This window comes from Ctenocephalides felis, unplaced genomic scaffold, assembly GCF_003426905.1.
Source record: "Ctenocephalides felis isolate EL2017-DRISC unplaced genomic scaffold, ASM342690v1 CF-g0.4_SCAFFOLD_00845, whole genome shotgun sequence".
Classification (NCBI taxonomy): domain Eukaryota; kingdom Metazoa; phylum Arthropoda; class Insecta; order Siphonaptera; family Pulicidae; genus Ctenocephalides; species Ctenocephalides felis.
Window position 1 is genome coordinate 90,010,398 of NW_020536999.1, and position 22,604 is coordinate 90,033,001.

A 22,604-nucleotide genomic window follows, 5' to 3' on the forward strand; every position below is an offset into this window, starting at 1 on the left:
TGGATCATGTACGGCGAGGACAACGAGATCCTGTTTCCATTAGAGACGGAAAAGCCCGAAGTGTACTGCGAGAAGTCGCTTCCGGCAAAATCTCTGCCCAGGAACGTCCTGATCGAGAGGAAGCGCAGAGAGTACAAGAGTCTGCCGATAGAGACGATCATGTTCGAGGCCGAGATCACCCCTTGGCAGATACTTCCACCAGAGGAGATGCACCGGTTCTTGAGTGCTTACCAGAAATATGCAATTGGTAAGAGGAAAGGATTGATGAGCCCTTATTGGATTTCCATTGTAACAGGACATTGTTTAAATTAGTATATGTTGATTAACTACTTAGTAAACACCTTGTGATTTGAGCGGCGGGGGCGATCTGAAATCCACAAGCGTGCCTGTCACACCCATGTGGAATCTATGTGGATTTCAGATTGCTAACGCCGCTCAGTGTTTACTGGGATTCAATGTTATCTATTTTATTTTGGTCAAGCATATTTTCTTGATGTTGATAGTCTGTCAGTGTTTTGGTAGTTTTGAAACTGTCTAAAAGCTATAACTGTGGTGTTTATGCAAGCACTTATTTAAACTATTGATACTGCCAAACGGCTAAAAACTAACTTTCAAATTGAACCAATATCAAGATAATATTAGTTATACCTCGCATAATATGAGTTACTGGTATTTTATGTAATTTTATGTTATTTTATGCTATTTTATGTAAAATATAAAACAAGTTATTGAGAATTGCTATTATACTTACCATAATATTTTGAACGACATGAGTGTGATTTTAGTGTACTCGAAAATCGGAAATTATCATTAATAATCTAATTATAATAACACTCAGATCCATTCATCAATAGTACTCAACTTTTTTTTTCTCAGACAGACATAATCTCTTATACCAGGGTGCCTGATATAAGAGATTATGAATTGCTTTATACAGTTTGTACTAAGTTTGTTTTTATTACAAGGTCACGAATTCAACGTCCTCCCCCTGGAGCTGTTCGACAATGAGGACTTTGAGTGCATGACTGTGGAAAAGTGGCTCAAGAAGAGCACCGTGAAGGACATCAAGCACACACTACCAGCGAATGCCTTCATACCTGTCAGGGGGCTTTATGAGGCGCGACAGAAGGCCTACAGGAACGCCGATCCGGACATGCTTTACAAATGGACTAGGTGGGATAATATTAATAAAAATGAAAAATAATGGGTGACTGATCTAAGGCAGGTTCATGAGATGAGTTAAACTCCAATTTGATTGAGGGAAGAATGGTGTGAGAGAATTTTCCATTGCCATTTCACACCGCAGTGCCCGAAATGGGCTTATTTGCAATTAGAAACATATTTAAATTCTCGAAAATGTAAATTTTTTATATATCTTTACGTTTCAGAGGTATCTGAACATTTTGGCATACCTAGAAAAAATTGATGTATGTGTGTGCGCGAGTATGTTGTGTGTGTATACAAATTTTCGTCAACGATTTCGAAAACACAGTTTCACCGATTTCAATTATTCAAAAAACATTTGATTCCTATTAATAAGGAGACATGCTGATGAGTTTTCGGCACAGGCAGGTCTGGTCGTTCCAAAGATACGGGGCAAAAAGTGCCAAAAACAGTAACACAGTTTTTAAGAGAACGGAGCGTCTGTTTTTAATAATTCAAAAAACATTTTTCTTGTATTGACAAGATGTAGAACTGACTAAATTTTTGGAAAGGCAGGTCCAGCGGTTATGGACTCTCAATGAAAATAAGTTAAAAGAATGTCATTTGGCGGTCAAAAAATGTTTATATGTACATCAATTATCAGATATTTTATGAAAGTTTTAATAATGTGTACACATTTTGTGTAAATTTTTTTGGGTTCCGTACCAAAATTTTTGATTACGGTACGGAAAGTTCCAGCAATTTGCCTTAAGGCACGATGCTATGCACCCCACTAGTTGATCTATATTTTCAAGTTGAAATGGACATCGCTGCTGCCTGATTGCCAGTGGCTCTCTCGGACCCCACCCACATGAGTCCGCCCGTTAACGATCTTTGCCATCGCAATCTTTGTGGAATAAATAATTTACATATTTGATGCACATATGCTATAGGTGTCTCATTTTTTCATTAAATGAAAATTATCTCATGCAGTTGGAAATTTATAAGTCTTTAAGTGCAACCTGGAGCTTTGGGGAAAACTTACTGTTATTGTAGTTAATTTTTACCAATTTGTTAAAAAAATAAACAATTTTACACTTTTTTTTGCATATTTCGCATATTTTGACACCACTACTGTTTATTACCAAATATTTATTTCACCTTTCTCTGTCTTTTATCACTAATCTTCTATTTCCTCCCCCCAGTGTGGCAGTAGGTGACTTTGATCCCCAGACCCAACGTTGGGCAGTAATCACGCTGGACAAGGAAAAGCAAATTTATAGAGTACCTCGAGTGTATGTCTTATTCAAAGCCGAGAACCCTAAAATCTTTGCAGAACGTTTACGAGATGCCGTAGCCTCTCGAAACAGTGTTCAGAGAGAACTGAAATTTCAGTTGTATGTCGATTGCATGAATTTAGCAGGAGTCATGGACCCTGATAAGAGACTTATGGAGAAGATCGAGAGACTATCGTCTCGTAGAAACGCTTCGATGGCGGAGAGAGAGTCTCAGCAGCAAATGTTAACGGAACTAAGAGTAAGTTAAAGATACAATTATATAAATGATACTTTTATCATGTATCTATTACCTTTTCTAGTTGGATTATCGTAGAAAGCTTGCAGAGATTGAACTGCGTCAAACTGGTTTCCAGAAATACAATCTTGATATCACAGTGCCTCCTTTAGATGAATACAAAATTGTATATAAACGTATAGAGACGTTGATGGAAGGATTTACTGCAAGGAAGGAGTACATGCACTGGATGGGGTTGTATGTGCTGCCGAATACTTTTAATGGATTGTACAGTGTTGCTATCGAGGATGAGAAATTGGCAGCCTATAGCTTGTTTATGACCAATTTTAGGATGAGGGTGTCTTTGACGGAATTTTTAGGTAAGGGTAATAGATATATAGCTTGTTAAGCAAGGCACTAACTTTTTGTAGAGTACAAGTTTAAAATTTTCTTTGCAGCATGAATTTTTATTTTAAAAAATCGTCAACTTTATTATTTGTTATCGAAAAATGACATACATCTGTATAATAGTTTTTTCACTATTTTATACAATTTTTACACTATTCCACATTATTATTTAATTTCATTTCACCATGTTCTATAAAATTTTGCATAATTAACTTCCCGTAGGGCAGTTATAGTAATCGCAAAAAAATCGAAAATGAAAATTTTTATATATCTTTACGTTTCAAAGGTTTCTGAGTATTTTGGCATACCTTAGAAAAAATGGATGTATGTGTGTGTGTGCGTGTGCGGATACAAATTTTCGTCGACGATTTCGGGAACACCGATCAACCGATTTGAATAATTCAAAAAAATTCGATTCGTATTGATAAAGAGAAGTGCTGATTAGTTTTTGGCGAAGGTAGGCCTAGCCGTTCCAAAGATACGGGGCAAAAAGTGCCAAAGATGGTAACTCAGTTTTTAAGAGAACGGAGCGTCCGATTTCAATAATTCAAAAAACATTTTACTTGTATTGACAAGATGAAGAACTGATCAAATTTTCATGAAGGCAGGTCTAGGGGTTTTGGAGATCTAATGAAAAAAGTAAAAAAAAGCCAGTTGGCGGTCAAAAATGATCATTAGACATATGCACGCGGCGCTTACGCGCTTTGACATTTTGTCTCTATGCAGTTAAAGCAGTACGATTGCTTTCCAAATATTTTTAGAATTTACAAAATATGTCAAAATAAAGAAAACATTTTTTCAATATTTTTTTTTTTCAAAAAAAGTAATTTTTTGTCAAATCTATAGTTTCTCAAAATCTAATTTTTTCGAAGTGATTTTTTTTCAAAAATGTTAATCGTTCTTAAAAAAATAATAACTTTTGGTACGGGAAGTCCAGCAATTTGCCTTAAGGCACGATGCCGTGCGCTCCACTAGTTTATTTAATACATTCACTGACTTATTTTATAGAAAATTTTACCTTGCTTGCCATTTTACAAGATTTTCCTTGGTTTGAAATATGTTTACATAATTTTACAATGTTTTGTCTTATTTAAACAATTTTACATAGTTTTACATATTTATTCCTAATTATTTCGTTTTATTTTGTTCAATTTTAAACAATTTTACTTGATTTTACCTCAATTTTATCTTTATTGTTTACAATTTGTACGATTTTATATATTTTTGTCTCATTTCACACTTTTTACGCAATTTCATATAATTTTACTTTATTTCGCAGTTTTACTTCATTTTGCACATTTTCACTTTTTTAATTTTACTTATTTTCATCTTACTTATTCGTTTTTACCTTATTTTGCTCGATTCAATTTAATTTAAACTTTTATACAATATTTTACATATTTTTCCCCATTTTATTGTTTTTTCTCTTATTAAATAATTTTACTGTTTTATGCATTTTTACATTATTGTACACAATTTTATTTAAGTAATCACGTTTTTACCGTGATTTACATAATTTTAATTTTTTTTACCGTATATTATTGGTATCATATAAAATTTTACTAAATTTTAAGCATTTATTCCTTATTTTACATAATATCATCTCATTTTATATGTTTTTACCATCATTTGGTTTTTTATACTGTTTACTTAATTTCACACGTTTTTATGAAATTTCATATAATTTTACTTCATTTTGCACATTTTTATCTTTTTATTTTTACTTATTTTCATCTTACTGACTCAATTTAATTACAATTTTACTGATTCAATTTAATTTTACACATTTATACTATAATTTACGTTTTTTGGTCCCATTTTTAATGTTTTTGCTTTTATTAAACAATTTTATACATTTTTATTTTATTGTACAAAATTTTATTTAATTTAACACATTTTTACTGTGATTTACATCATTTTAAATTTTTTTACCATATATTATTGTTATTGTAAAAAGCTTTTTACCACTTTTTATACTTTTTACTTCATTGTTGTCCAAACGGTTTGTTCACCAAATCTCCTTGAATCTAGAATTATATAAAACAGTGGAATATGTCATTTGTCAAATAAAAAAAATGACACTAATATTTTTATATACACACCTAAGTTGCTATATGAGGAAATGTTATACGTTCTATTAAAATGTCTTCAAACGACAACAGTTTTGAAGTAACCAACAGCAAACATGAACTTCCGCAATCCAGTCAACATTCTTTATCCGTCTACAAAAATGTATCCCTCAAAACTGGTAAAAAACCTAAGAAACATGCAGACTTCGTTAATATTAACTATAACCACTGCGACGTCACCGAGAAGATATTCATGGACCAGAAATTGAAGATCAAGATGCTCCATAACAAACTTGGAGCAGCTCAGATACACATCAATGAGTTGACAAATGAGAATAGACTCCTTAAGCAGCTGCAATCGAAGCAGGACACTGTCCTGAGTCGCTTGGAGAACTGCAAGTCCAAGTTGCCTCAATTACTTCGCAACCAGGATGAAGACATGCGTAGTTGTCAGAACAAGTACCATCATATGAGGAAGGAGTTACGAGGAGTTGCGCATAAACTTAAACAGACCGAGAAGAAGTTGTGCAGTCTCCAAGAGGCTTATGTGCGTCTCCAGATTTTGAGCGAGGATCGCAATTTACCAGAACGTCAACAATTGATGGAGGATAATATGAAACTCCAGGACGACATTGCTAAACAGAGAGATGCCAATGTGCAACTGGAGAAGAGCATGCAGTTATTGAGTAAGAATTCTAAGGTCCAGATGATGAACGAGAATAGTAAGCATAAGGAGACCAAGAAGGCTTTAGAGATTGCAGAGAATGAGGTTGCAAGGTTGTTACAAGTTCTGGAGTCTCGGGATAAGTATATTGCTATGCATCACATTAGATCAGGAACCAGAAGTCAAGGTAATAAAATTAAAGACGTGACACCTAAAATTAGTGTTATCAAAGAAGCACCAAAGAAGATTGTCAGGAATAAAACATCATCAACTAAGGTTGATGATGCCAAAAGAAGTGGCAAAGTATCTAATACACTTGTGGACCGTGCAGATATTTTGAAGAGCATCAAAGCAGGCGTTGATAGCATCTCATTAGAAATTACTCAATCTAACGACTCAAGCAACTTTCTTGATCCTGATGAGTACGACACCAGCAGCATTGAGGATATGACTTCTAGCAACCAAGAAGAAAACAGGGATACACCTTTGGTACCAGATGATGACAAGGACTTTTTAGTCTTCAACCAGAACCAGACCAGCATGTTTTCAACTAAACAAGTAGATTTACCAACACCAGATGATGGCAAAGACTTTTTAGTCTTCAACCAGAACCAGACCAGCATGTTTTCAACTAAAGAAATAGATTTACCAACACCAGATGATGATTTGGATATTGAGCAACAAGTGAAGAATTATGAGACATTGTTTACTCGGAGCCAAAAGTCGACGTTGAGTGAAAGATTTGAGGCTTTTGAGAAACAAATTAAGACAAAATTAATGGCTCATTCCATAGAAAATGATATTTTTGGCACCACGGATATATTTACTACTAAACCAAAGAATATGAGCTTTGATCTTGGTTTGGGTAAAAAGACTAATCGAATAAATAATTTATCAATAATGGAAAATAATGACTTAAGAGGATTGAAGTCATCTTGTAGTTCATCAATGAATGAAAAAACTGACCAGATTACTTCAAAGGGTTTAAAATCTTTATCTACTCCATCAATGAGTGAAAACAATGATACATCCAATACCAGAGACTTGAAATTTGGTTCTCGTCCCTCAACAAGTGAAAAGAAAGATTTAAATTCCTCGAAAGGTTTTCTTTCACCCATTAGTCAATCAATTAAGGATCCCAACGACGATTACTCTCTGATGGATATAAAGCGAAGAAATCTGAGAAGAATAATTGTCTGTCTAGCCATAATTTACCTCCAATTGATTCAACAAAGAAGAAAGAACTTTTGGATGCTCTTAAGAAAATAGATTGTGACAAAAATAAATATAATCAACTTAAATAAATAATATATCAATTTTGTTTTAAAATGTTGTTTTTTATTACTCTTGTAGATTAAATTAGATGCGTTGTTTTAGTTGAAATATGTGGAAAATTATTGATAGTCAGTATATAAAATAAGTTGCTAAGATTTTTTGCATCGTGATGGTAATTATTGTTTTTGTTGTTTTTGGATTTTACAGCTTTACAATATGATAACAAAGTGAAAACTATGCGGTATTTGAAGGATGTCTGGGTCCCCAAAACTGTGTCTTGCATTAAAGGTAAAGTTAAATAAATAATATATATATATATACTAGCTGACCCGACAGACGTTGTTCTGTACCTACGTCTACAATTTTTCAATATTTTATACTAATATTTACTGCTTAGTTAAAAATAATAATTACTGTTTTTTGAATTACTATTTATACCAATATATAAGTGATGTTGAATGTAGAACTGTTTCAAATAAAATGATTGTTCTCAATTCCCACAGTTAACACTTTAATTATTTATTTAACAAATATTAAAAAATGTTCAATAAAATTGTATATTAAAAATTATACACTGCGATTTATTTATAGAACAAATTTATTTCCAATAGCTCAATTTATTTTATTGCATTTAAGGGTTATATAGTATTTTTAGCCATACCTGTAGATGTGGATGTTATAAATGAATGATTTTTGTTTATTCACGACTAAAACATTGATTTTCCAAATTTATCACACTAAAAATGATCGTCTGCCTTTTTGATTTATGGTCATAGCATAAGATAACTCATGTTGAAAATTGAAATCTTTCAAAAAGTACAACAAATTCAGAAAGAAAGAATTAATATATAGCATACGCGGCAAAGGTGCAATATCACCCAAAATAATTGCTTCAATAATGTTGCCTATAATTTTTATAATTTTGTACCATATTTTAACTGGCTTTAAGTAATTTTAATATCTAAATTGCCATTTTTTTCTCTAATAAATCAATATACATTATTGCTTATGTTTATATTTGAAGTGAAATTAATTTGTCAAATCCTGTTCACATGTGCTCTATTCAACTTACGATCAACAAAATATTGATCTGTAAATTTTTTTTACTGTGCTCCAATTTACTTGATATTTTGGAAATAGGCTAATCTTTATCTTAATTTCAATGTTTTTAACAATTTGCACTCCGTCACCATCCACAGCATTAATTGGATTATTCTCTTTTAATTCTGATTTATCAGAACTTGTAATACACTATTTTAAAGGTGATTAAATGAGCTACAACTTTCTCTATCATTACCGTAACTTCTCTATTGTAAAACGGCGAAGGGTTAAAGGGCTCGAAAGACCTCTGGTTGGACAGCTCCTTAATTAATCATACATCTATCAATATTTGTGTAACGAAAAAAATAATAAACATAATAATTACTCAGAAAATACCTCGAATTTTCTTATATATATACTTTTATACGTATTCTTTCAGAGGTATTATGATGAGAAATTGGTTGTTTTTTTTAAATGTTTTTTTTTTCATGAAATCATGAGTTTTTTAAGAATCATTTGTACTAAAGTTGCGGTGGTTATTTCTAGAATCCATCAAGATCTCTTAAACCAAGTTAATTCTAGATTGAATACGATTATTTTTAATTTTGGTGGATATGGCACACAAGTATTTGATTTAAATGAAAAAAAAAACATTGCATGCGTCTTTTATCTGCATGATAGCTCACTCATTTACACGCAGAAGTACTCATTTTAAAGCTTATTTTGAGCACTATAAAACCATTTTCATATCTAACCTAATAATGTTCCTAAAACACTATAAAATAACGATTTATTAAGATTTTAATTGATATAATCTGTTCATTACATGATTTCGTTAAAATGTATATTTTTTGAAGGTTGTTAGCAACAAATGATGTGAAAAACGCAAAAAAGAAACAATATCAGTAGCCAGTAACTTGAAAAATATTTCCTTTTTTGAAAAACATTATTAAATATTTTCTCGTAATTAGTTCTTTTATCGATACCCAACGTTATTTTGTGAAAAAAGTAAAATTACACCACTGAAAAGAAATGTCATCCACCCGAGAAGTGGTAAAGGAGTCTAAATTTGTTTTCACTTCTGAAGAGTAAGATGAACCTAGTTCCAAATTCCAAACGAATTGGAAAATAGTAAAAACTTCAGACCCAAAGCGCTCCATTGAGTAAATATTCCGTACCCAATGAAAACATATGAATTTTGACACAATGAAACTTCTAAATAATTTTTTTTGTATTGTGACTTAGTATAGTAAGGCAAAACGACTGCAAATTGAATATGTTTGAGCGCAATCACTTATGGCTCGCTCCTTTGCGCGAATTCGTACGGCGAATCTGTTCGCAAAGTGCGCAAACAAAATTATTGCAAGCAAAAGCAAACCACGCGCACGTCAGACGCATGCGCAGACTGCATCACTTGTCAAATGCATGTTATATTATTTGCATCTTATATTAATTTAATTTTTGGCACATCTCAGCTGCTTTTCGGCATTAATATGTGACATAGACATTACATTTTTCTTATTCATAATTATGAATTTATTATATTCTAATATTGCCTTAGCCTATAAGTGAATAGAAATGTTTGGCAAATGACAGTCCTCAATTGTTTTTAATGTCAAACTAAGCTTCAAATATTTCAAGGGCAAACAATGATAAGCGGTTTTTTGTAATTTTTTCTATTTATTTCTACAATTTAACTATATTTCTATGAATCAAAACATTCTAAAAAATTTCCCGAACAAACTTCAGGAAGATTCATGAAAATCCGAATTATAGTTAGGAGGAAATATGAAACTTACATTGTTACAGAAGAATTTTATATATAAGATATATATATATATATATATATTTCTATTTCTATCTCTATTTCTATTTCTATTACCAGCTAGTCTGGTCGGCATTGGCAAAACCTGGTTCAACATCCACGAGAAGAACTACCAGCTGTACGAAACATCTAAACTTTACAGATATGTACAGTTGCTGAAGTTCCAGATGCAGGAGACTCTGCACAACCTGATCATTCGATCAGTTAACAAGTACGTCAGCCTTTTGACAGATCCTTGCGAGTTGACGCTCTCTTGTCCCAAATTCATGAAATGGGGCCACAATTTAATGGTCAGTCCTTACGCCTCCAAGAAGTACCCTCAGGTGTTTACGATCTATCTGCATATGAACGAGGTGGAGCCCTATTATTCGACGAGGCTGGAGGATTTCTCGACGTCGATTGTTGAGACTTTTAATAATATTATTAAAGGTAAGGGAATTGATAGAAGAGAAAGTTGTTTAAATTTTAGGGTTTGTCACACGATTAAGATTATTGCAAGAAATAAAGTAGGTACTGAGCACACATGGTAACAATTGTATAACTACTTTTGGTTATTGAATAGCAGTATTCTGCTGGTTTTGAGTTTCTTGTAATGTAGTTCTGGTGCAGTTTCATTTACCGAATAAAGCACAATTTTTACTTCTAAAATAACTTAAAATATTTTCTAACTACACCAAAATTACAATCAGTGATGTGCAAACAATAAAGCAGTGGTGCACCACAAATAATCATACATGTATATGTTTTATATCTACATATATTAAATATATTATTGTATTTTATTTTCTTTTAGAGACCCATACAATAAAACAAATACAACCCTGGCTGCTGGAGAATTTAAAATTTGCTGATGATTTGTTTTTGACATCAATCGGTTTAATGGAACCACAAATTGTTGCCCTGAGAAATAAATTGCAGCATAGTTATTATCAGGTAAATGTTTAATCCTACAATTTTATCTTTTTTCTCCACATTTTTACATAGATTATTTATTTGATTAATCTTTTTCTCCAAACCAAGATCAAAACTCTTTGGTTTAGTAGTAAATATATACGTGGTGCTAAAAATATGATTTTTTATGGAATGAGCCATTAATTTTGTCTTAATCTGTTTCTCAGTTTTCTCATTTCAAATCTTTCACTCAACGTCGACTTTTGGCTCCGAGTAAACATTGTCCCATAATTCTTCACTTGTTGCTCAATATCCAAATCATCTGGTGATGGTAAATCTATTTGTTTAGTTGAAAACATGCTAGTCTGGTTCTGGTTGAAGACTAAAAAGTCTTTGTCATCATCTGGTACCAAAGGTGTGTCCCTGTTTTCTTTTTTGTTGCTAGAAGTTGTTTTCAATGCTGCTGGTGTCGTAGCCAGATTTTTCACACTCATACACAAACACGTACATACACTCTTCCAGTTTTGGTCTCAAACGATTCAGAATGGCTTGAAACTACCAAATCGGATTTTCAGATGAAAACATACTTCTCCTTTGGAAAATAAGCAACTATTATTACCTACCAAAGCCTTTTGAAGAAATTAAATCTTTTTTTTCACTTGTTGAGGGACGAGAACCAAATTTTAAGTCTCTGGTATTAGATGTATCATTGTTTTCACTCATTGATGGAGTTGATAAAGATTTTAAACCCTTCGAAGTAATTGGATCAATTTTTTCATTCATTTATGAACTATAAGATGACTTCAATACTTTTAAGTCATTATTTTCCATTATTGATAAATTATTTATTCAATCAATCTTTTTTCCCAAACCAAGATCAAAACTCATATTCTTTGGTTTAGTAGTAAATATATCCGTGTTGCTAAAAATATCATTTTCTATGGAATGAGCCATTAGTTTTGTCTTAATCAGTTTCTTAAAAGCTTCAAATCTTTCACTCAGAGTCGACTTTTGGCTCTGAGTAAACATTGTCTCATAATTCTTCAATTGTTGCTCGACATCCAAATCATCTGGTGATGGTAAATCTATTTGTTTAGTTGAAAACATGCTAGTCTGGTTCTGGTTGAAGACTAAAAAGTCTTTGTCATCATCTGGTAGCAAAGGTGTGCTCCTCTTTTGTCTTGGTTGCTAGAAGTTATGTCCTCAATGCTGCTGGTGTCGTAGCCAGATTTTTCCCACTCATACACAAACACGTACATACACACTCTTAGTTTTGGTCTTTGGAAAAGATTCAGAATGGCTTGAAACTAGCAAATCGGATCCTCAGATCCTCAGATGAATACATACTTCTCCTTCATTATAATTTATGTTCCACAAGAATTTTTTTCACTCAACCTTTCTATTTTTCTATCTCTATCTTTCTCAGGCCTCGCTCCCAATGAAGGCCTACGCCGCCCAATACAAACGCTTCCTAGAAGTCCTCACCACGAACACCGCCGAATACGTAGAGACCATTCGGCAGCAGCATCGGGACGCCAGAGAGATGCGCAATGAAATCAACTACCACGTACAGATGAGGGACAGCATAGAAACGTCGGTGCCCGCCAGTCTGGTCATCGGGCCCTTTCTGGTAATTGTGGCCAATCTGAAGCAGCAACTGGTAGCCAGGAAGTGGGAACTGGCGCTGGCTCTGATGGATATGCACTCTGCCACCTGTCGGGCGGGGATCGAAGAGGTCTTGGGTAAGGAATACGTAATAGTAACCACGTTATAGTTAATGTGTTGGTTACGTAACGTGGAAGCAACACAGACGTCACATTTGATACGTTTTCGAGTTACCGAGTAAATTTTGACTTATTAGAGTTATTTGTATGTTTTTTCTTATTGCTGTAAAATATATTTATTAATTGATTTATATTATGTAATTTTTTTCCAGCTCAATATAATTACATTTTCAATCGTCTCAATGATAAAATGTTATCGATTGAACATATTTTTGAAACCAAAGAATGGATGGAGACGATTCCTGAAACTATCGAAGATTTGGAAAAGGAGACGAGAAAGGTAACTAAAACGCGATGATAATGTTTTGATGTTTGATTAAGAATTACCATTTTGTTAATATTGCATATTTTTTAAAAATTTGTTATATTTGATAATATTTTATCAAATATTTCTTAAATATTTGTTTAATTTCTGAAAAATCGTCATTTTTAAGTAGAAGAGCATTTACAATTACAATTTAAATGTATTTTATAACTTTCGTTACCTATGTTTCGTAATAGTTACGTAACATTCTAGCACTATAACATATTTACTTATCTTTACGTTTTTATTGCGTTGTGGTTACGTTATAAAACATAGTGTCGCTATATTTACATTTGTATTTCTTTTTTCATTTACATCATATTTATCTTAATAATACATCATATTTACTTTACCCTATGCGCTACATTTGTGTTACGTTCTGGTTGCGAATCATTTATTTTAAAAATTGTATTTATATTTTCTTTTCCATATTTCTTAAATATGGAAAAATTTGTTAATTTTTTTTAAAAATCGTCATTTTTAAGTAGAAGAGCATTTACAATTACAATTTAAATGTATTTTGTAACTTGCGTTGTATATGTTTCGTAATGGTTACGTAACATTCTAGCACTATATCATATTTATTTATCTTTACGTTTTTATTGCGTTGTGGTTACGTTACAAAACATTGTCTCGCTATATTTACATTTGTATTTCTATATTCATTTACATCATATTTATCCTAATAATACATCATATTTACTTTACCATATGCGCTACATTTGTGTTACGTTCTGGTTGCGAACCATTTATTTTAAAAACTGTATTTATATTTTCTTTTCCATATTTCTTAAATATTTGTTTAATTTTTTTAAAATTGTCATTTTTAAGTAGAAGAGCATTTACAATTTAATTTGTAACGTACGTTGCATATGTTTCGTAATAGTTACATAACATCCTAACATGGTGCTATTATCATATTTACATAAGCGTTACGTTTTTATTACGTTATGGTTACAAAATATTGTGTTGCTATATTTACATTTGTATTTATTCTGTTCCGTAACATTTACATCATCGCTACATTTGTGTTACGTCCTGATTACGAAACATTTATTTTAAAATTTGTATTTATATTTCTTTTTCCAGATTTGTTTAGATTACGACGTCCTAGACATTTTCTGGTACGCAATAGAAGATGCAGATTTCAATGCAAAATGGGAAGCCCTATCCTTCCCAATGCACATTTTCATGCAGATCCATAGAACTGAAGTTATTTTAAATGAGGAGTCCGATAAATTCTTCAGGATTCATCTCAACGACGAAGCTAGTCATTTGGAAAAGATTGAATATCTTGCTTGTAAATAATAAATAAAAAAAATTGTCCTATAAAATGTTTAAAGCTGCACCTGGTGATGTTTACTTGTCATTATTACTGCTTCTACGAATTTTTTCCTTTTTTTAGCTCAAGTTGGTCAGATGACACAGATGTACGATACTTCTAAAATTCACGACAATGCTGTAGAATGTCGAAGGCTCTGGAAGAGTATGGTTGAGACTCAAAATTATGGATATGTTTTGAATAGACGTCAAAAGTTATTTGACATAAAAGTAACTAATGATAGTCCTAATATACAATAACTCTTACTATGTTTTTTTATTCTTATATTTTTTAGGTAGTTTCTTACCAAGATACAGATGATCTAATGGAAACCTTCAAACCAATTCGAGACGTCTGGGGGACAGCATCAGACACCCTAAAAGCTCGTGATATCTGGTTTGAGAATCCTCTCCAGACCCTAGATTTCCAATCTATGAACAGAACAATAACAAACACTATGAACACTCTAAACCAGTTGATGCAATCCTTTGAGCATTTGCCAAAGATTCAGGATGTCATACAATACATTGAGAGCATCGTGGACAACTTCAAGCCTTACATCCGCCTTGTACGAGCAATGAGGAACCCTGATTTAAAAGACGAGCATTGGAAAAGGATTGGACTTGCCACAAATATTCGTGTTGAATTTTTTCCTGTCATAACTTTACAACAATGTTTAGACATGGGAATCACCAAGCATGTGGATGAAATCGTGGAGATCTCTGAAGAAGCAACCAGAGAGTACCTGCTTGTGGAGGCTCTGAGAATGAAGGTCTCGAATGAGAAGTTTATGAGAAACCTGGTGGATGAACAGATTATTATGGATATAAGGGATTTGTACAGGAAGAGTATTGAAGAATTCTTGTGGACCATTTTTGATGCAATGTTTGAAGAGTTTGATAAGATTTTGTACTTGAGGGATATCCTCAAAGAGGTTGTTGAGCAAGCGAGAGTTATTGGGTTTGAGAATGTTTCTGCATCTATGAGGATTTTGATTGAGGAACATATTTTGACCAGGATACCGTACCACAAGAAATAATAATAATAAGATATATATATATATATATATATATATATATATATATATATAATAAAATAAATGATTTATGTAAAATATATTTTTTTCTTTAATTTATTTTTGTTTAATCTTGGCTTCGAGAGTGAGCATGAGTGTTACAAAAAGTTTTGATCGGTCCAGAAGAACGGAAAAAGAAAAAAAAATTCTTTGTTTATTTTATATTAGGCGGCAAAGATTGATTCTACTAGTTTTATTTAACATTCTATTAACTTGGCCATTTATTATTTAAATTGCATTTAAAAATTTCAAATTTTTATCTAGATGTGTCGTCCAGAGCCTCTCCGAAGGCGAAGGCAACTCCGAACTAGCAGACGAGCTAGCCCGTCCCACAACCGAGGCTCCCCAGACAGTCCCTCCACTGCCTCTCACCCAGGCTGCTTCTGGGGGCGACAAAGGACGTAACGGAGCACCCGCCAATGTCGGAGGCGCCGGAGATGCCGCTGCCAATACGAATGGTGCGAATGGGGGCACTGCAACGACTGCAGGAGTCGAAATGAGCGATGAGATTGCCAATTGGGAGACCTGGATGCCTGATCCGGTGGACGCTGATCCTAGTAAGTGGTGGAATATTAATATATAGATATATTTGTGGGTAACTAATAGATAGACATTTAGAAAAAAAAGAGTGCGCGTAAGGTTCACACGCTATTGAAGTAAAACTTATTTGCAATTGTACAAGATGGCATTTAAGTAAAAATAAATACATCATATAACAATTTTGAATAATGTTTATTAGTAATATGGTAACACTCGTGATGCACACATTTATTAGTGTCAAGCATTATACACATTTATATAATGATAAATATATAAATTATATATTTATAATAGCATTAAAAATATGTATAATATTTAAAAACAATAATATAATTAAAGTCATAGTTCAAATATGACATGATCGGTTTGTCATTGTAATTAGCATTTAGAAATGAACATTTATTAGAGAAATGCAGTAATTGCTGATTAATAAATCCTATAATATTTGTTCATACAGTGGATTATGTTAAACAACGCCTAAACAAATATTGTTTTCATATTTAGTTAAAGAAAGTATTGCTATATATTTATATATTTCTATTTCTATCATTTTTAGCGAAGTCCTCAATCGTTCGCAGAACCAGTGACATCATAACAATGCTGGTTGACATCTACGGCAGCAAGGAGCTGTTTGTGAATGAATACAGGACACTCTTAGCCGACAGGTTGTTAACCAGGCATTCGCCTAAGTTCGACATCGATCGGGAGAGCAGAAACCTTGAGCTGCTCAGGATGAGGTTTGGCGAAGGACAGCTGCATAATTGTGAGGTTATGCTGAAGGACATGAGGGACTCTAAGAAGATAAATGAACATGTGCACGAGGATCAAAGATACCTCAAAGGTAAGATGGAGATGATAAGTGGGTTTGATGTTATTATTTAGTCAATATATTGAAGAAAATTTAATTTTGCACAAATTAGATACATCTATTTGTTTTAAAATAATAGTTTAAATTTATTTATTTATTCTTATTTTTATTTTCCAAACCACTTTAGACTTATAGGTTATAATGTAATAACTTGGAGTGAGAAAAATATAAGTTACAACATATTAGCGCAATTTGGAAACGTAACAAAAACGAAACCGTTACGTTTTCGCGTAACGAAACCGGCCGTTACGTTTTTGAGGCGGAAATAGATACGATCTCCTAGGCTACGTAACCGCTATGTTTCACGTAAAATCTGTTACGTTATATTATCGTTTTAATTACGTTTTGTGGTTTACTGAGTAATAACAATTATCCATAAACAATCGTACTAAACTATTAAATTTTATTAAATTTTTCAGACGAGTTGTTCCCAACAAAAGCGACCATAGTCTCAGCCCAATTCTGGCCACCATTCAAAGAGGAAGCCATCGAGTTGCCTGATGTTATTAAAAAGCAAATGGAAAACTACACCAAGGCCTATGAGTCACACAAAAGTGAGTAAATTGAAGCTACTTGCCATCAGGCCACCAGGATTTACTAATATTATTTACAGGTAATAGAACGTTGTTCTGGAAACCGAATTTGGGACAAGTGAATTTGGATATTGAGTTGGCAGATAGGACATTGAGTTTGACAGTCTCTACGATCCATGCAGCAATCATCATTCATTTTCAAGGTCAAGGTAAATAAAAAAACTAGTTGCAAGTAGCATTTTGCTTTAAGGATTTTTCCTTAAGGAAACCATTGAGTTGTAGGCAATTTTTTAAATTATGATAATGAGTACATACTAGTCACAATATTTTTAAAACTATATTCCAAGAAGATAAATGATAAATATTTTCTCAACTGATATCTTTTAATAATTGTTGATTTTTTAAACCCATAAAGTAGGCTCGGCCGATCTTCGTACAAAACTAATCACTGTTGGTTCTCATCCAGTTTCAACGAATGGCTTTTAAATTTTTCCAATTTTTTTTGCGAAAACGTCGACGACAGGTCAAATTTTGCCTCACACACACATAATTTTTTCCAATTTCGGTGTCAAACGATTCAGAATGAGTTAAACGTCGAATTAGATATTTTGTTATTCTTTAGGAGGTTAGAAAATAGTATCAACATTATTAACTTTCCGTAGGGTAAGTTATAGTAATCGCAAAAAACGAAAATGAAAATTTTTATATATCTTTACGTTTCAGAGTTTTCTGAACATTTTGGCAAACCTTGGGAAAAATTGATGTATGTGTGTGCGGATACAAAGTTTTGTCGACGATTTCGGGAACACGGTTCAACCGATTTCAATAATTCAAAAAACATTCGATTGCTGTTGATAAGGAGACATTCTGATTAGTTTTTGGCATAGGCAGGTCTAGCCGTTTCGAAGGTACGTGGTAAAAAGTGCCACAAACGGTAACTCAGTTTTTAAGAGAACCGATTTTAATAATTCAAAAAACATTCTACTTGTATTGACAAGATGAAGAACTGATCAAATTTTAACAATAATTATAAATTTTGTTTACATTCCTGTGGGTTCTGTACCAATGTTTATCCGATAGACGGCGACGCGGCGCTTACGCGCTTCGATATGTCATATCTATGCAGTTAAAGCAGTACGATTGCTTTGAAAAAAAGTTCAGAACTTCCAAAATATGTCAAAATAAAGAAAACATTTTTTGTTCTCAAAAAAAGTAAATTTTTGTCGAAAATTTATAGTTTCTCATTAATCTAATTTTTTCAAAGTAATTTTTTTTCAAAAATGTTAATCTTTAAAAAAAAAAAAATTTGGTACGGAAAGTACCAGCAAATTTCCCTTAAGGCACGAAGCCATGCGCCCCACTAGTATTTATTCTATTCATTATATATCTATTTCTCCAGATCTCTGGCAACTTGATGATCTGAGTTCTACCATGAAGCTCCCGCAGAGTGTCCTCCGCCGAAAACTATCCTTCTGGCAATCCCAGGGCATAATCCGTGAACATTCTCAAGACCTCTTCCAACTCATCGAGAAAACAAACTACGAACCAGAAACTCAATCCATAGCTACTCACGAAGAGTATGAAGAAGCTGAGAGTGCCATGGCATCCACAAGTGACCAACGCGAAGAAGAGCTCCAGGTGTTCTGGTCTTACATCGTAGGCATGTTGACGAATTTGGATTCTTTGCCTCTTGAGAGGATCCAGCAGATGTTGAAGATGTTTGCTTCTCAGGGACCTGCAGTTGAGTGCTCGCTGGTGGAGTTGAGGCATTTTCTGGATAGGAAGGTTAGAGAGCACAAGTTGGTGCTTATGGGAGGGCTGTATAGGCTGCCAAAGGGATAATGGACTGATGTAATTAAAATAATTATAATTATTTTTTGTTATTTGTGAAAAGATATCACAATTGTAAGTTTCACAATTTTGCATTTGTATAAATATTGTATATAGATTGAAAATTGTTTTTATATTTAAGATCAACAAAAAACAAGAATTCATAAAAAATTACAGTTCGTAGCACATATGTCTTAAGTAATTACTTCAATATTGAACTTTTTGTCTAAAAACTGCGGTTTGCTGTTTTTATAAGTGTTTGACGTTTTTAGTCATTCTTAATCGTTTGACGGTCGACCGAACCGTTTCTTTATAACAAGCAGAAAAGTATAAAACTTTTTGTCCAAATTTTTGTGGAAAAATCTAAACTGACTTTGGGAATTCAGAAACTATTCGAAAGATAAGATTTGGGAATCTTGCTGATTAATTTTTAGCAAAGATCGGATAAGCCGTTTCTTTGTAATTAAATGAATGAAAATGTTTTTTTACAATGGAGTTCATGGTCTTAAATAAAATATTTTAAAAAATTGCAGCTCACAAAAAGTGTTTGAATTATAAAAGTTCATTAAAGTTTGAAATAATGGTTAGAAAATACAAGCTATCTATTTGTGCACTATAATTATAAATATAATTTGTGCACTGAATTATAATTAGGTTATAAAATAAAAGTTTTTATAATATTAATTTATTTTTTTATATGTGTGGGGTCGTCAAGAAACTCCCAATCATAAGTGGGGCCGCAAAAAAACTGGCAATTGTAAGTGATGGGGTCGCGAAGGATAAAAGTTTAAGAAGCCTTGGTCTAGAAGGTTTGCAATGAGCTGCCTCGAAACAAAATGCTCTTACGCCTAGTGTTTTATATACTTTTTGTAAAGAAACGGAACCAGAAAGATATAAGCTCCAATAAAAATATAAATGGCGCCATATGAATGTTGGCGCCAAGATTCTCTTATTGTTTAGAATTGGGCGCGGTCAAGTTCAGACATTTTGAACTGCAGATCTAGATATCTGGACTTTTTTCTAATAATATGCGAATCCAGTCTGTAAATTTGTGTCTGTTAAAATAATGGATGCAAATTTGAATATATGCGCGTAGAAAATTAAATCGAGTTTGCTACAAACAACTTTTTTATTATCTTGTTAGTAGTTAAGCTTCTTATGTTGGTGTATCTACTGATCACCGCTAACGTCCATATTTAAATAAAATGTATTTTTGGAACACAGAACAAAATGTGTGTATCAAACTAACATTGATTGTGAGCTGTTCCTTTTTTACTTCTTTAATATTTTTCGTTGCTAGAATTTATTAAAATATATTGATTGTGCAAAGTGAAAATATTGATTGTTAAAAATATATTGAACTCAAGGTAATAAACAATATATTTTGTTTTTAAATTATATTATTCAGCATTTGTTATGTGAAGCATTAATATTTACACTCATTTGGAAAATTGTAATTAACTCATAAGTGTTAAATTTTTTGTCAATATTTTTCCAAAAATTCCTTAACTTTTAAAAATTATTTAAAAAATATTAATTAGAAATCGTGCTGATTAGTTTTTGGTAATTATGAGCTGGGCAGTCTCTTTGTAATCATTAGTAGAAAACTTTGTATGACTAATATAGATATCATGGTGTGACTTAAGTCTGGTGGTCTGACATAAATTAAATTAAACTGTACTAAAATATTACAATCCTACGATATGTAATTGAAAATTTTTTTTAAAATAAAACCACAAAAACTTAGTCAAAAAATCCGTGGATAGATATCTTTGTAAATTTCATAGAAATAAAACCACAAAAGCTTGGATTGGATTATAAAAAATTATTAATGAGCATTTAGAATTGACCATGAATAATATGCTTACGTCGCGTTGTGTTTTGTACGAGATGGTTACCGTTGATTACAGTTGACGTCCACATTTAAATGAAATGTCTTTAAACAAAGTAGAATAAAATGTTTTAAATAAATTTAATTTAATATACAATTACCTGATATATTCTGTTCTTTTTGTACGCGTTGATTACCGTTGACGTCCACATTTAAATGAAATGCATTTAAACAAAGCAGAATGAAATGCTTTAAATAGATTTAATTTCATTAAGATAAGAATTAGAAATAAAATATAATACTAAATAAAGAACATTTTCATTGAAATAATATCCATATGGTGAAATAAAATAATGTTAATAATAAAGTTAATAAATATACATAAAATTTGTGAATAATAAAAAAAATCTTAAAAAGTACAATAAAAACAATAAATAACAAATAATAATTAATAAAACAAAAGAATAATATTAAAAATAAGAAAATAACAAAATAATAATAATTTAAAAAAACTGGCATTTTGAAATATATCTTTTTGTAGTTGGCACAAGTGCATTATACGTGACAGTTCAAGTCCTAAACTTTAATGTTGGTACATTGTCATGTTTGACAGCTAATGACAGATCATTTTAATGCAAAGTATAGAAAGTGATAAATTTTATTATTATATTTAACTGGTTAATAATTATGTTGTTTAATGGAATAACGCCGGAGAATATATATTTTATTTAATTTTATAACTTAGTTTAATAATATTTTAATATGTCTATGGAAAACCAAGTAACAGATATGACTATAAAACAAGATGAATTAAATTCCTCTGCAGACTACCATGTAATAGAATGTGATCCTTTAGATTATTCAATATTAGACAAGCAAGATGAATATAATTCTACTGCAGATGATACAAATAACAGTGTAAATATTAAATCAGAAATATCTTCAGAAGATGACGACTCATCTTTTGATATGTCTATAGAATCTGACATAGATTATGAACTTATAGAACGAAACAAAATAAAAAGACACAAATGTCCTACCTGTAACAAAAAATTTGTTCGTTCTTGTCATTTACGCCAACATGTACTTATCCATGGAGATGACCGCACATACAAATGCGAATTTTGTGATAAAACCTACAAACAAGCCAGCCAGTTGTGGCTGCATCATAAAACTCATTCCGGACAAAAGCCACATGTATGCAGTGTCTGCAAAAAAGCTTTTATGAGCTCCAGTAATCTAACACGGCATTTACGCTGCCACACAGGAGACCGACCTTATACCTGCACACAATGCAATAAAGCCTTTGCATATTCAACCACTTTGTTACAACACACAAGACTACACATGGGAATAAGAGCCCACAAATGCAAAGTCTGCGATAGAAATTCACTCAATCAGGCCACTTGTCAAAGCATATGGCTGTCCATACAGGAGAAAACCCCATAAATGTGATATGTGTGAGAAGACTTTCAGTTGTACAGGCGACTAATAAAACATGTACCTACACTCTACAGGGGCTAAGCCTTTTCAGTGTTTGTATTGTGAGAAATCTTTTCACAATCAAGTAGTTTGTCCAAACATACTAGGATCCATACTGGTGAACGGCCTTATAAATGTGATTTGTGCAATAAAAACATTCACTCAATCTTATCATAAGACTCAGCATCAAAAGGTGCACGAAAAAAAA

General features: G+C 32.3%; 2 protein-coding genes across 2 annotated transcripts in view; both read left to right on the forward strand.

The window, feature by feature from the left end:
• The window catches only part of LOC113362961 (anaphase-promoting complex subunit 2), a 55,049-nt gene that overhangs the window by 3,540 nt on the left and 28,905 nt on the right, over nt 1-22,604 (forward strand). The window contains exons 6-11 of the mRNA XM_026605454.1: nt 15,577-15,691; nt 15,821-15,869; nt 16,409-16,693; nt 17,140-17,274; nt 17,334-17,462; nt 18,653-19,104. Of these exons, the coding sequence (XP_026461239.1) occupies nt 15,577-15,691; nt 15,821-15,869; nt 16,409-16,693; nt 17,140-17,274; nt 17,334-17,462; nt 18,653-19,095 (1,156 nt within the window). The 3' untranslated portion in view covers nt 19,096-19,104. The remainder of the gene's footprint in view (nt 1-15,576; nt 15,692-15,820; nt 15,870-16,408; nt 16,694-17,139; nt 17,275-17,333; nt 17,463-18,652; nt 19,105-22,604) is intronic.
• Nucleotides 21,677-22,363, forward strand: LOC113362962 (zinc finger protein 251-like). Its single transcript, XM_026605455.1, has one exon. It carries the CDS (start codon nt 21,677-21,679, stop codon nt 22,361-22,363), a length of 687 nt encoding a protein of 228 aa, XP_026461240.1.

Bases quoted from the DNA above. Each gene is read 5' to 3' on its own strand.
- LOC113362962 (XM_026605455.1), top strand. From the start codon at position 21,677: ATGTCTATGGAAAACCAAGTAACAGATATGACTATAAAACAAGATGAA.